Consider the following 16,135-nt stretch of genomic DNA (forward strand, 5'->3'; position numbering starts at 1 on the left):
GAATTACAGAGTCTGGACATCAATGCTTCCAATTACCCAGTTGTCTGCTAGAAAGCTGGTACAAACTGGCACTAACATTTTTAAGTGACTTTTACATATTAAAAATTCAATTAAAAATATCAAAGAAAAAATATATGGTATTCCAAGCATTGTTCTTTATAATATTTCAACTTTTTGCATTGATTAAAATACAGTTTGAGACAGAATAAAACTGTGTGCAACAATTTCCAGAAATACATATAGTATCCATACATATGAAAAGATCCACCTCAATAAAACAAAATAATATTTAATATTTTCAAACATTCAGAAGCATATGATTGCATTAGGAAAGGTCTTTAAAAGCTACATAATAAAACAGTAGTTAAATCAGGAGAGGGATCCTAGGTTTCAGTAAGGTCAAAGGTGAGTTTTTAATTTCTGTTGATTTTTATTTTTTTTTCAAAAATCAAATATATATTTTTAGACAGTAAACATGATCTATTTTTGCTTCTTTCCAATGATACACATTTGATCACTTTTTTTTTAAAGAGCAGGTTCTTATTAGTCATCAATTTTATACACATCAGTGTATACATGTCAATCCCAATCCCCCAATTCATCACACCCCCCCACCCCCACCCCCCCGCAGCTTTCCCCCCTTGCTGTCCATACATTTGTTCTCTACATCTGGTCTCAATTTCTGCCCTGAAAACTGGTTCATCTGTACGATTTTTCTAGGTTCCACATATATGTGTTAATATATGATATTTGTTTTTCTCTTTCTGACTTACTTTACTTTGTATGAAAGTCTCTAGATTCATCCACATCTCAACAAATGACCCAGTTTCGTTCCTTTTTACAGCTGAATAATATTCCATTGTATATATACCACATTTCCTTTATCCATTTGTCTGTCGATGGGCATTTAAGTTGCTTCCATGACCTGGCTATTGTAAATAGTGCTGCAGTGAACATTGGGGTGCATGTGTGTTTTTGAATTGTGGTTTTCTTTGAGTATATGCCCAGTAATGGGATTGCTGGATCTTATGGTAATTCTATTTTTAGTTTTTTAAGGAACCTCCATACTGTTCTCCATAGTGGCTGTATCAGTTTACATTCCCACCAACAGTGCAAGAGGGTTCCCTTTTCTCCACACCCTCTCTAGCGTTTGTTGTTTGTAGATTTTCTGATGATGCCCATTCTAACTGGTGTGAGGTGATACCTCATTGTAGTTTTGATTTTACATTTCTCTAATAATTAGTGATGTTGAGCAGCTTTTCATGTGCTTCTTGGCCCTCTGTATGTCTTCTTTGGAGAAATGTCTATTTAGGTCTTCTGCCCATTTTTGGATTGGGTTGTTTGTTTTTTTAATATTGAGCTGCATGAGCTGTTTCTATATTTTGGAGATTAATCCTTTGTCCGTTGATTCGTTTGCAAATATTTTCTCCCATTCTGAGGGTTGTCTTTTCATTTTGTTTATGGTTTCCTTTGCTGTGCAAAAGCTTTGAAGTTTCATTAGGTCCCATTTGTTTCTTTTTGTGTTTATTTCCATTACTCTAGGAGGTGGATCAAAAAAGATCTTGCTGTGATTTATGTCAAAGAGTGTTCTTCCTATGTTTTCCTCTAAGAGTTTTATAATGTCCGGTCTTCCATTTAAGTCTCGAATCCATTTTGAGTTTATTCTTGTGCATGGTGTTAGGGAGTGTTCTAATTTCATTCTTTTACATGTAGCTGTCCCGTTTTCCCAGCATCACTTATTGAAGAGACTGTTTCTTCTCCATTGTATATCCTTGCCTCCTTTGTCATAGGTTAGTTGACCATAGGTGCGTGGGCTTACCTCTGGGCTTTCTATCTTGTTCCACTGATCTGTGTTTCTGCTTTTGTGCCAGTACCATATTGTCTTGATTACTGTAGCTTTTTAGTATAGTCTGAAGTCAGGGAGTCTTGATTCCTCCAGCTCCGTTTTTTTCTCTCAAGACTGCTTTGGCTATTCAGGGTCTTTTGTGTCTCCATACAAATTTTAAGATTTTTTGTTCTAGTTCCGTAAAAAATGCCATTGGTAATTTGATAGGGATTGCGTTGAATCTGTAGGTTGCTTTGGGTAGTATAGTCATTTTCACAATATTGATTCTTGCAATCCAAGAACATGCTATATCTCCCTGTCTCTTCGTATCAACTTTAATTTCTTTCATCAGTGTCTTATAGTTCTATGCATACAGGTCTTTCGTCTCCCTAGGTAGGATTATTCCTAGGTATTTTATTCTTTTTGTTGCAGTAGTAAATGGGAGTGTTTCCTTAATTTCTCTTTCAGATTTTTCATCATTAGTATATAGGAATGCAAGAGATTTCTGTGCATTAATTTTGTATCCTGCAACTTTACCAAATGCATTGATTAGCTCTAGTAGTTTTCTGGTGGCATCTTTAGGGTTCTCTATGTATAGTATCACGTCATCTGCAAACAGTGACAGTTTTACTTCTTCTTTTCCAATTTGTATTCCTTTTATTTCTTTTTCTTCTCTGTTTGCCGAGGCTAGGACTTCCAAAACTGTTGAATAATAGTGGTGAGAGTGGACATCCTTGTCTCGTTCCTGATCTTAGAGGAAATGCTTTCAGTTTTTCACCATAGAGAATGATGTTTGCCATGGGTTTGTTGTATATGGCCTTTATTATGTTGAGATAGGTTCCCTCTATGCCCACTTTCTGGAGAGATTTTATCATAAATGGGTGTTGAAAGAAAGGTTTTTCTGCATCTATTGAGATGATATGGGTTTCATTCTTCAGTTTGTTAATGGTGTATCACATTGTTCATTTGCGTATATTGAAGAATTCTTGCATCCCTGGGATAAATCCCACTTGATCATGGTGTATGATCCTTTTAATGTGGTGTTGGATTCTCTTTGCTAGTATTTTGTTGAGGATTTTTACATCTGTATTCATCAGTGATATTGGTCTGTAATTTTCTTCTTTTATAGTGTCTTTGTCTGGTTTTGGTATCAGGGTGATGGTGGCCTCATAGAATGAGTTTGGGACTGTTCCTTCCTCTGCAATATTTTGGAAGAGTTTGAGAAGGATGGGTGTTAGGTCTTCTCTAAATATTTGATAGAATTCACCTGTGAAGCCATCTGGTCCTGGACTTTTGTTTGTTGGAGTATTTTGAATCACAGTTTCAATTTCATTACTTGTGATTGGTCTGTTCATATTTTCTATTTCTTCCTGGTTCAGTCTTGGAAGGTTATACCTTTCTAAGCATTTGTCCATTTCTTCCAGGTTGTCCATTTTATTGGCATAGAGTTGCTTGTACTAGTCTCTTAGGATGCTTTGTATTTCCGCGGTGTCTGTTGTCACTTCTCCTTTTTCATTTCTAATTTTATTGATTTGAGTCATCTCCCTCTTTTTCTTGATGAGTCTGGCTAATGGTTTATCAATTTTGTGTATCTTCTCAAAGAACCAGCTTTTAGTTTTATTGATCTTTGCTATTGTTTTCTTTGTTTCTATTTCATTTATTTCTTCTCTGATCTTCATGATGTCTTTCCTTCTGCTACCTTTGGGTTTTGATTGTTCTTCTTTTTCTAATTCCTTTAGGTGTAAGGTTAGATTATTTATTTGAGATTTTTCTTATTTCTTGAGGTAGGCTTGTATAGCTATAAACTTCCCACTTAGAACTGCTTTTGCTGCATCCCATAGGTTTTGGATGGTCGTGTTTTCGTTGCAATTTGTCTCTATGTATTTTTTTATTTCCTCTTTGATTTTTTCAGTGATCTCTTGGTTATTTAGTAATGTATTGTTTAGTCTCCATGTGTTTATGTTTTTTATGGTTTTTTCCGTGTCATTCATTTCTAATCTCTTAGCTGTGTCATGTGGGATCTAGTTCCCTGACCCCAGATTGAACCTGGGACCCTTGCATTGGGAGTGCAGAGTCTTAGCCACTGGATCACCAGGGAAGTCCCCTCCTAGGCACTGAATTCAGTCAGTGTTGACAGTTTTTTCCCTTAAGCACAAGGATGTTATTCTGTTGTCTGATGGTTTCCATAATTTCTTTTGAGAAGTTAGCAGTTATTCTTATTGTTCCTTTGAAAGTAATGTGTATGTGTCTTTTTAAAATTTTTCTTCCTAACTGCTTTTAATATTGCCTCCTTTAGTTTTCAGTAGTTTGAGTCTAATGTGCCCAGATGTAGTTTTTGTTTTTGTTTTTTGTTTGTTTTGTTTTTTTTTTGCAGTGGACCATTTTTCAAGTCTTTATTGAATTTGTTACAATACTGCTTCTTTTTTTTTATGTTTTGATTTCTTGGCTGTGAGGCATGTGGGATCTTAGTTCCCTGACCAGGGATTGAACCCGCACCCCCTACATTGGAAGGCGAAGTCCTAACCACTGGACCGCCAGGGAAATCCCCCAGGTGTAGTTTTGTTTGTATTTATACTGCTTGGAGTTGCCTCAGTTTTTTAATCTGACTTGAGTCCCTCATGTAATTTGGTAAATTTTGGTATTCTTTCTTTCTGTATTCCTTCTGTCCCATTCTCTCTTATCTTGTCCTTGAACTTTTTAACCATCTTGACATTTCTTACTATCTGTTTTCCCCTCCTCTGTGATTATTTGAATATTTTCTACTGACCTGTCTTTGAAGTTCACCAGTCGTACATTCTGCTGAGTCGAGTTTCTTGTTATTCAATAAGCTCTCAATTTCAGACATTGTAGTTGGCAGTTCAGTAGTGTCTATTTGATTCTTTTTAAAAATTGATTTCAATTCCCTTTTCAAATACTCCTGTTTCTTCTATCCTTTTTCCACATCTTCTATTTTATTTATTTGTTTGTTTGTTTGTTCATTTGTTTATATTTTTGGCCATACCATGCGGCTTGTGGGATCTTAGTTCCCTGACCAGGGAATGGACCCAGCCCTGGCAGTGAAAGCACCAAGTCTTAACCACTGGACCATCAGGGAATTCCCTCCATCTTCTATTTTACCATAGTAGTCATAGTTATTAAGACTTTGTCTGCTAACTCAGTTATCTGGATCATGTATCTGTTATCTGGATGTCTTTCTATGGACAGTTTAATATCTTGATCATTAGTTGCTATAAAAAATTTTCTTTGCATGTCTAATAATGTTTGATGGTTTGCTAGGTATCGTAGATAATATTCATAGAGGCTCACACTTCTGTTATTTTCCTCCAGAGTATAGAGTCTGGTTCTTGGGGGCAGTTAATTTATTTATCAGTAGATTACCTTGATCCTGTCACGGATTAGTTTTAGGATTTGTTAGGCATATGTATTTCACTTGATACCTAGGACGTGACCTTTCTAGGATTTCATCTGAAAGTTGAGGATTTTCAACCATCCACTCTGGCTGGGTCTGAATTAGTCTTCCTGATGCTGTTCAGGCTCTGAAGTCTTGGCTCAGCTGTTCCCTGCTAGACTACCCGGAGCTGCATTCCGAACATCTCAGTTTAGGAGTCACAGCCAAGGACTTCAGGGATTTTTACATAGATTTTTGAGGCTCACTCCTCTGCAGCTCACTTTTCTCTGGTACCCTGTTCCCCAAACCCCCTGTCTTATCAGTCCCTAACTGTTGGCTATTTTCTCTGTTCACTCAGACTACCTCTGTCTGGAGACCATCATTAATTTTAAGCTAGTAGAGTAAGGAATGGCATTTGGTAATGATCATCTATTTGAAGATGTAAATTGATTGTGATGAGGAAATGCTGGTAAAAATGATTGGTGCTCTGGTGCTATTAAGGCATTGGCTACTCTGTGTAAATTTTATGGCCTTAACTACTCTGTGTAAACATTTAAATTTATTCAGTTAAGTAATCAAGCCAGTAAGTTCTTATTGGTGTAGCGTTGTGATCATTGGCATTACAGTTGTGAGCAAAGTCAAGATAAAGCCCTTGCTATGAGTGACTTCATAGGCTAGTAAAAAGTACTTACTGGAGGTGTCTTGTTGATAAGAAAAATGTATTTTATTTTGTAAAATGTGTATCACCTGTCCCTGAAGTCTTTTTTTTAGATCATACATCTCTGATTTACAGAATGTTGTTAATGTGAACATATATCTGTATTGGTTTGCTAGTTGGATTTAAATCTGATATCCAAACCCTTGTTTCAGTGCCCTCCTTTTTTGTATCAGCTTTTGTTTCAGCGTCTGGTCCCTTTTCTTAGCTATCTGTTGATACCAATTTACAGTAGGGTGAAGAGTTACATGGATTAATGTGGAGAACACTTATTATTCCCAGCCTCCCTTTTTCCCTGACATTTTTAGATGACAATTATGTCTAGCCTAGAAGAATTTAAGTTCAAGCCAATGTCCAGCTTTTTTGCTTAGGGCCAATTGAAAATGACAAGTTGCTGAACTTTGTCACCATATATAATAACAGTGTAACATGAAAGCAAGGATCTGTGTAGTATTGCCTTGATCACTTTATAAAGATTTTTGTGTTTGTGTCATTGTGATATAGTTAATATACTCTCCAAACTTTAATTGTATCTCCCCCACTCCCACTCTGCACCGTGTTTAGTATGTTAAGAAAGGTACTTGATTTTCCCAACTTTTTTCCATGGTCTCTAACAATCTTATATTAAAATGTGTAAGTGGAAGGTAACAATATACAAAATTATTATTATTATGTTTTTAAATTTGAGAAACCTTTTGCTCATAATGAAGAGATGCTAGAATGAAGAGTCTGGTGCTTAGAGTTTGATCTGTGGTCTATTTTATCCAGTGCTTCTGCTGTTAATTCATTCTCCTTAAAAAAAATATGGACAATATTGGTTCAGATTTATTTAGCGTATTGCTGTCGTAGGAATTAATTTTTCACAGCATTGTGAATTAACTATATTTCAATAAAAATTTAAAAATAAAGAAATTTCTTAATGTTATTTCTTCATGTTAAGAAGTTCATAATGTTTAATTATTCTCCACTAGGAAACCACCCCTACTCCTAATCCCCCACCTACAGAAGAAGAGAAAACAGAATCTAATCAGGAGGTTGCTAACCCAGAGCACTATATTAAACATCCTTTACAGAACAGGTAAGCTTTCTGACACATAGGTGTTCTGACTTAGGCCGCAAGGTAAATGGTGAATGGGACAGGTTTGGAGGGAAAAGTTAGATGAGACTAGTTTTAGATAGGTGAAGGATTCCATTTTCATTTGGATGACCCATGTCTAGCAGCAGTTTTATGTGTGAATCTTGAACTCAGGTAGTAGAACTTTGAAAGAGTGGTTTGAAATTCATTGGTAATTGATAGTAATTGAAAGCACAGTAGTAAATGAGTTCTCACAACAGAGGCTTGGAATATTAGCACATAGGTGATTTTTTTTTTTTTTTTCTTTTTTTGCGTACGCGGGCCTCTCACTGCTGTGGCCTCTCCCGCTGCGGAGTGCAGTCTCCGGACGCGCAGGCTCAGCGGCCATGGCTCACGGGCTCAGCTGCTCCGTGGCATGTGGGATCTTCCCAGACCGGGGTACGAACCCGCGTCCCCTGCATCGGCAGGCGGACTCTCAACCACTGCGCCAGCAGGGAAGCCCATAGGTGATAGTTTTGAGTAAGAGTGCCTATGAAGAGAACAGTCTTGTGGTTGCAAAGTGGGAGGGGTGTGGGGGAGGGATGGGCTGGGAGTTTGGGATTAGCAGATGCAAACTGGTGCATCTAGAATGGATAAACAGCAAGGTCCTACTGTATAGCACAGGGAACTACGTTCAGTATCCTGTGATAAACCATAATGGAAAAGAATATGAAAAAGAATATATGTATATGTATAACTGAGTCACTTTGCTGTATAGCTGACATTAACATAACATTGTAAATCAACTGTACTTCAGTAAAATTTTTAAAAAAAGAATGCCTTTGAAGGGTATAGACATATAAACTGTATAAACTAGGAAAGAGTGCTTGGTCATGGAAACCAAGCAGATGGTTTATTTTAGGACAAGATAAGCATATTTGCCACAGAAAGGCCAAATGTTCATTGGATTGAACAATAAGTCCTTGCTAACATTGGAGAAAGTTTAGTAGAGCAGGTGATGGAAGAAGATTGGCATAGTTTGAAGAGTGAATAGAAAGTATACAAATGTATAGAGCAGGAATAGGCAATTTGAAGTTGGTCTGTGAAGAGAAAAGAGAGCTAGGGGATGTGGAGGCTGGAGATTGGTTGGTTGTATTTAAGAGAAGTTAGGTGAGGAAAAGAGGAGAGTTTAGGATGAGTTAAGTTTTCATAGTTACTGTGTAGTAGTTTAATAGTTCAGTATATGGTTTTTCCTATCTCTACCCTACCACTTCCCAGTATGTTTATGTTTTTTACTTGATTGTCTTTCTGGCTTACATGATGAAAATTAACACATTCCCTGAGAACTGATGGTGGGAAGAAAATGGCAACTCAGAAACATTGTAAGAATCTGGAGGAAAGTAAATTGGAGTTAACTTTTGAGGATCTTTAATTCTTTCATTAAAGGAATTAACTTATGAGGATCTTCAGTTCCTTTCATTCCCCCCACTCCCAGGCCTTTTACTCTCTTTACCTTAAAGATCCCATGAGACTGTCTATAATTTAGTTTCATTTATCTGAAAAATGTGTTGTCCCTTTATGTCCCTTTATTTTTTATCATTTCTTCGTTATCATGGTAGACCTATTGAAATAATAGTCCAAACACATTCAGTAGTTTTTTCATAGGAGACCTGTGGTTCAGCAGTTCTCTAGACAATGTGAGTGAGATGTCAAAGGTCAAATAGTCCATAAAGGGTAAAAATTCTTCCTCAGGAAAGCATTGTGCCAAAGGTAATAGTTGAATGTTGATTAGTGGCAATTTCATTTAGCTAACCTAGCAGCAGTACCCAAACTTTTAAAGTATGTTTTTTCATCTTTTCAGTTGTATATAAAAAGCTAGCTCTGTCTTCTTGACTGTGAACACAGTTCTTAGTGTTGCTGTTTTGTGGGGAGAAGTAATCAAGGCATGTATCCCTCATAGCTTAAGTGAAATCTGAGAAGAGATTCCTGTCCTATCGGTGAACAAACTGATTAAATCCTAAAATGAAGTTTGTGAGGATTTCAATTTCTCTTATCAATTCTATTTCTTGTGTAAAATAGTATCATATGGAAAACTATTTTAAGACATTTTTGGTTCCAATTTTGGTAGTTTCTTCATTATTTACTTCTTGTAAATATTGCAGAATTATGTTTTCTTTTAAAAAAAAAGCTATATTATTATAAGAAAGATTAAATTATTGGGGTACAAAGTATATAAAGTAAAAGTTCTCCGCTTTTTTCTGATACCTTCTTCCCCATTTTGCTTTTCTCCATTCCCCAGAATAGTCAGTGTTAAAAATTTGGTTTGTATTTTTCCAAAACCTTTCAATATGCATATATATACTTTTTTTATATAGATGGTCATACTGTTGAGTTTTTTTCTTTGTATATGCAGGTTTTGACTCATTATTTTAAACCACTGCCTTGTATTAAATGAATATATAGTCACGTATTTTATCAGGCTTACATTAATGTGTATATAGAATTTTTTTCTATTTACAAACAGTGCTATAAAGTATACGTCCTTATATATTTTTTTGCAGTTGTGTGAATATATCTAGGGTAAAATTTCAGAGTTCTTAGGTTAAAGACTACCTTTTAACTACCTTTGTAGAGATTGCCAAATTATCCTCCTTTATCAGCTTATTAGACTCTTAACAGTTTAAGGGTTACTGGTTTCTACATCCTTGGCAACACCATCAATCTTAAATTTAATTGCCTGTCAGATTGGTTCTAGATTGATTTGTGAAAACAGTGTCTTATTGTTTTAAATTTGCATTTCTTTTATTGAAATTTCAAGACATTTTTGTTGAAAACAATCGCTTATTTGTTTTTTTACCTGTGAGCAGTCTGTTCAGTTCTTTTGTCTATTATTTTCTTTTGGGTTATCTTCCCAAGTTTATTTCCAAGCATTGTGTATTAGGGATGTTCTCCCATTCAAGGGGGGGAATTAGGTTGAAAATGCATTTCCAAATCATTTGTCTTTCAACATTGTCTAAGGAGTTATGTTATTTTAGAGGTTTTTGATTTTCATGTAATCAAATACCAGCTTGCTTCCATGGTTTCTGGGTTTCATGTCAGTCTTAGGAGAATTTTACTCACACAATTATCCTATTTAATAGCTGCCTAGCAGTCTCTTGCATGTATTATATTATTTATATTTTATTTAAATCTTAACTTCTTTGGGCTCATGACCCCTTTACATTCTTAAAAATTATTGAGGATTCCACAGTGCTTTGGTTATGTAGATTTTTATCTATTTTCATTTGCTATATTAGAAAATAAATGTTTAAAAATGTAAAATTATATATGTACTTAACCCATTGCATGTTAATGTAAATAATTTTTATGAAAAAAATTTATTCAAAATAAAAAATACGTAGTGGAAGAATACATAAAAAATACATAGTGGGAAGTATTTCTGTAAATCTTTTTAAGTGCCTGACTTAATAGAAGTCAGCTGGATTTTCATAGTTGCTTCATAGTTGCATTGTCTTTGGAGATAAGTTGTTTCAGAGAAAGTATGAGAATAAAATACGGCCTCAGACAGGTACATGGTTGGAAAAGGGAGGAGAAATTTTAATAGCCTTTTAAAATAATTATGACTATCTCCTTCCTTTGATACTAGGTTTCTTATATGTTAGTTGAATTGTAGAATCTGAAACCATATCCAAGAACTTTTTCTACTCTGTTACATTAAAATCCATTGGTCTATCTTGCATTTGGAATGTATCCTTCACCCATGCACACCTCTGGTCATTTGGATAATATTGGTTCAGTGAGTTTGCAGATCTTCCAAATATTGGCACTTTTCATTATATGATATCAAAACAATAACATTAATTATTATCACTACCTAAACTCATCAGAAATATCATCAAGTGTCATTAAATTGTTAAGTGCACAGTGACACATGCTTTCCAAAATTCTGATTTTCTCCTGAAAGCTCAAATTTTAGCAGCTGGCTCAGTCTGTTCATTTTTCAAGAAATAATCATGGTTGATCAGCCAATCTTCTTCCAAGTAAAAGTGGTGTTCTTTGAAAAAAGTAACTAGTTCACCTTACAACTCAATTGCCTAAGCATCGTATTGATATTTGGTATGCAGAAATATTTTTTGTGCAGAAAAAGACATGTACACAGATTGAAATTTAATGAAACCAGTAGTTTTTACTGCTGGTTTCCGTTCAGTGGCATTCTTAACTGAAACTGACATTATTACTGTGAGAGTTGGTGATAATAAAGGATACAGTGACTACTAGTACAAATTGGTGCCACTGTATAATTCTTGCTGTGTACGGCACCAGTAGGTTTACCAACTGTCGCTTTTGCATCATCAGTGCAGATATCAACACAGTGAAAAATAAAATGTCTTAGCATTTTTATGAAATAGCTTTTACTCATCAGCACTCCTTGAAAGGGCCTTAGGATCCCCTAGGGGCCTGTAAACCACATTTTGAGAACTGTTGGTAGGCACTTAAGATGTTTCCAAAATTTTCCAAAATTAAGAACATTCCTGTACAAACATTTTTGCTTAGTTATCCAATTATTTTCTTAGGATATATCTTTATATGTTTAATGGCTGAATGCAATTTTTTTTTAAAGATGGAATTAAATTTTATTATTTATTTTATTATTTTTAATTGAGATGTAACAGTTTCAGATGTACAACATGATTCAATATTTGTATGTATTGTGAAATGATTACAGTAAGTCAACATCTGTCACAATACATATTTATAAATTTTTTCTCTTGTGTTGAGAACTTTTAACATTTAGTCCCTTAGCAACTTTCAAATTTGCAATGCAGTATTATCACCATGTTGTACTTTACACCCCCATGACTTATTTATTTTACAACTGGAAGTGTGTATCATTTGACCCCCTTCATGCATTCCCCCACGCTTGTGCCTCTGGGAACCACCAATCTGTTCTCTGTATCAGTGAGCTTGGGGTGTTTTTTCTGGGGGTTTGTTTTTTTTAAGATTGCACATATCAGCGAGATCATACAGTATTTGTTTTTACTGTCTAGTGTCTGATTTATTTAAGTTAGCACAAAGTCCTCAGGGTCCATCCATGTTGCAAACAGCAAGATTTCCTTCATTTTTATGACGGAATAATCCATTGAAAATGTATATATATATAAACCATATTTTCCTTATTCATACCTTGATGGACACTTAAGTTGCTTCCATGTCTTTGCTTATCATGGGAGGGGGGGCACATATCTTTTTCAAGTTAGTGTTTTCATTTTCATTTTCTTCTCATAAATGCCCAGAAGTGGAATTGCTGGATTCAGTGGTAGTTCTATTTTTAAATTTTTGAGGAAAGACTGAATTAATTTTAGAAATCCAGAGTATAATACTTGACACTGTGTGTGTATGTTTAATAGTTTTTCTGCCTTTGCTTTTTTAAAAAAATTTTTTTCCTTGAGAGTGGGTTGGCAAATATACATTATCAAGTAGGTGCTGAAATGCATCTCATTTTTATGTCTGAGATTATCAAGCATTAACCATAAAGTTATGAAATATATGTCCACTTGGAAACCTGTCTTCAGACAACATTTTTATCAATGAGTAAGTGAAATTTCCTTGGAGGTGGTATAGTAATTCAGAAAATACAGTTTTACTAAAGATGAATCATATTGGGATGATAATATTTAAGCATAACTTTTATGTGACATGAGTTTGTCTTCAAAGTATTAGAATAAAACTTTTTTAGACAAAGTATATACAGATATATAGAAACTACTATGCATTATTTCAGAATATATCTGTGGTAACATTATTCAATGAATCCCTGTATTATATTCCCGTTTGTATGAGTCCCCCCCCCGCCCCCATTCCTAGTGCTCTCATTTCTCTCCTCTTGTTTCTCTGTAAATTCAGCTTCCCTATTCCCCACTTAACCTTTCCAGTTAAGTGCTCCTAGTCTGTTTTTCTTAAATAACTGTGCTTAATTATCTCTATCATAGCACTTAGGACATTGTAATTGTCTCTGTACAACATTTCTGTGAATTCCCTGTGGGATGAGCCTCAGTGGATCTCTAAGTATAGCAGAGAATCTGTTACATAGCAGGTACAAAACACATACTTTTCATTTTATTTATCTATTTATTTATTTTTTAGCCACACCACATGGCTTGCAGGATCTCAGTTCCCCAAATCCTAACCACTAGGCCACCAGGGAACTCCCCAAATATATACTTTTTAAATGAAAGAAATAGAGAAAACTACTCATTTGCTATTATAAATAAAATTTTTATTTATTTTATTTATTTTTAATTGTGGTAAAACACATATATAAAATTTACTATCAACCATTTTAAAATGTACAGTTCAGTAGTGTTAAATACACCCCCATTGTTGTGCAACCAGTTCCCCCCCCCCACCCCGAACTCTCTTTATCTTGCAGAAAAACTTAAACTCTCTACCCATTAAACAACAACTCTCCATTCCCCTTCCCTTTTAGCCCCTGGCAACCACCATTCTACTTTATTACTCTAGGTGCCTCATACAAGTGGATCATACAGTATTTGTCTTCTTTGATGGACTCTTTTCACTTTCCTTCCTTTTTAAGGCTGTTTAATATTCCACACTACATTTTGTTCATTCATCTGACAATAGACACTTCCCCCTTTTGGCTGTTGTGAATAATGCTGCTTTGAACATGGATGTAAAGCTACGTCTTTTTTTTTTTTTTTTTTGACACTGACTTTCTGTTTTTAGATGGGCACTCTGGTTTTTTAAAAATGATAAAAGCAAAACTTGGCAAGCAAACCTTCGGCTGATCTCTAAGTTTGATACTGTTGAAGACTTTTGGGCGTAAGTAACCATTCATTTTAGGATGTTTGTTGTGTAATTTTTCATTTTAAGTTGCATTCACAAAATGAAGGGTAAGTTGTGAACAGTTAATATTCACCTTTTTGTATGTCCATCTTCTCACAACTGTTTGAATTGGTGATTATTCCTCATCAGTTTTAGAAAGCTTCCGTCTTGTCGTCTTTTAGCTCTGCCTATTCTCTATTCTTTGTCCTGAGATCTCTTTCGTTGAGAATCCTTTATTGTTGCTAGAATTTCCAACAACTTTTAGGAGCTTGTCCCCTTTCTTGGTTGCCTAGATACATTTGCCCTATTCTTAGGTATTCCAGAGCTTTCTTAGGCCGTTATTTCTGCAGATTCTTTCCAGTATAATATCTGGATTTCCTGTGATAGAGATTCCAAGATTTCAAAGGCAGAACTGCTCATAATTCAGGGTTTGTCAAAGAATGACAATATCTCTGATGATAGTTTATTAATCTCATTATACTTTGTGGTCAACATCAAGAAGAATAGTTGAAATATTTTTGAGATTTTGTTTCAATTTAGCAAATAGTTAAGATTTCGGGGTCTTAAATCTTTGCATCACTTCAAAATATGATTTAAAATGACAAAGTTCTTTTCAGGAAGTTTTGGAATATTGATTCTTTAAAAACAAAGTTGATTTAGTATGTCTATTTGCTTGAAAAATGTATGGGGAGAAACTACTTGAGAACATGAAAGATACAACTTGTTGAAAACATTTTTAAGAGCTGTAAATTACCTAGCAGTTATCTAAGTATTCTAATTTGTTCAGCTGGTGTATTTTGGATCATATCAGTGATGTGATTCTTATGTTTAATTTAACTCCCTGAGTGTAGCGTACAGACTAACAGATTGTGATTAGAAAATTTATGCATGTAATGTATACTTCCTCCAGGGCAGAAACAATTTTCTGTATATTTCTAGTGCTTTGCCCATATTAGGCATTTAGTATGCATTTGAATCACTGAAAACAAAGCATAGAATAATTAGAGAAAACTGTATATTGAGACCACTTTGAGTGGTCACTTTTAATTGAAAACATTTTTTTTTTTTTTCTTTCTTAGCGGTACACGGGCCTCTCACTGTTGTGGCCTCTCCCGTTGCGGAGCACAGGCTCCGGACGCGCAGGCTCAGCGGCCATGGCTCACGGGCCCAGCCGCTCTGCGGCATGTGGGATCTTCCCGGACCGGGGCACGAACCCGTGTCCCCTGCATCGGCAGGCAGACTCTCAACCACTGCGCCACCAGGGAAGCCCTGAAAACATTTTTTAAGAAATTTTAAAATTTTTAATTTAGATATTTCACTAGCCTGAAGGTAGAAGCCTAGATCATTTGATCTCCTGAAGTCTATCACAGTAAAATTGTTATAAAACGGGCAACAGAGTAAGAATGCTTTGCCTGTCTCCAATATTTTATACAGAAGTGATGATCTTAGCTATATGACTAGTGACCATGGATGGTGTTATTATCCTTAGTTAGATATTACTATTTGGGAAGTAATTTAAAAGTACAGATTCTATGGTTCCATCCTATACTTAAGGAATTAAAATCTCAAGAAGTAGGGTAAGGAACTGTTTTTTTATTTTTATTTTTTTTGGTTGCTATTTTAATAAATTCATTTTTGGCTGCGTTGGGTCTTGCTGTGCGTGGGCTTTCTCTAATTGCGGTGAGCGGGGCCTACTCTTAGTTGCGGTACGTGGGCTTCTCATTGCAGAGGCTTCTCTTGTTGTGGAGCACGGGCTCTAGACAGGCGGGCTTCAGTAATTGTGGCACACGGGCTCAGTAGTTGTGGCGCACGGGCTTAATTGCTCCATGACATGTGGGATCTTGCCAGACCAGTGCTCGAACCTGTGTCCCCTGCATTGGCAGGTGGATTCTTAACCACTGCGCCACCAGGGAAGTCCTGTTTTGTTTTTAAAAGCTCCCCAAAAGATTATTATGCTGACTTAAACTAGTAATGGTGTGTGGTGTTTGGGAACCATTGATCTGTCCCACTCTTGGATACTTTCAAGGATAATAATGTTGACTTACTTTAGTCATGCAATCCTGATGGTCAGGGAGTTTGTCTTGCTTTCTCTTGATTTGTCTTTTTGTGTGTTTAAAACTGCTCATTAGCCTCACGGATTCTTTCATCTACTTAAAGCCACCTCATACCTCTCTTTTCAGTTTCTTGTATATACATATGTATGTATTAAGTTAACTAATACATCAAACTTGTCAGAATAAAATTATTAAAAATATTTTCTTGAAAATCATCAGATGTTGATTCTTGAAGCTGACTGTTACTGAGATCTGT

At 35.5% G+C, this 16,135-nt stretch overlaps 1 protein-coding gene across 2 annotated transcripts in view; it reads left to right on the forward strand.

The window, feature by feature from the left end:
* Positions 1–16,135, forward strand: part of EIF4E (eukaryotic translation initiation factor 4E) — a 118,965-nt gene that overhangs the window by 90,185 nt on the left and 12,645 nt on the right. For both annotated transcript variants that reach the window (XM_030865628.2, XM_060299767.1), the window contains exons 3-4: positions 6,900–7,006; positions 13,727–13,822. In XM_030865628.2, the coding sequence (XP_030721488.2) occupies positions 6,900–7,006; positions 13,727–13,822 (203 nt within the window). The remainder of the gene's footprint in view (positions 1–6,899; positions 7,007–13,726; positions 13,823–16,135) is intronic.

The sequence above is a fragment of the Globicephala melas genome, chromosome 5 (genome assembly GCF_963455315.2).
Source record: "Globicephala melas chromosome 5, mGloMel1.2, whole genome shotgun sequence".
Taxonomy (NCBI): Eukaryota; Metazoa; Chordata; class Mammalia; order Artiodactyla; family Delphinidae; genus Globicephala; species Globicephala melas.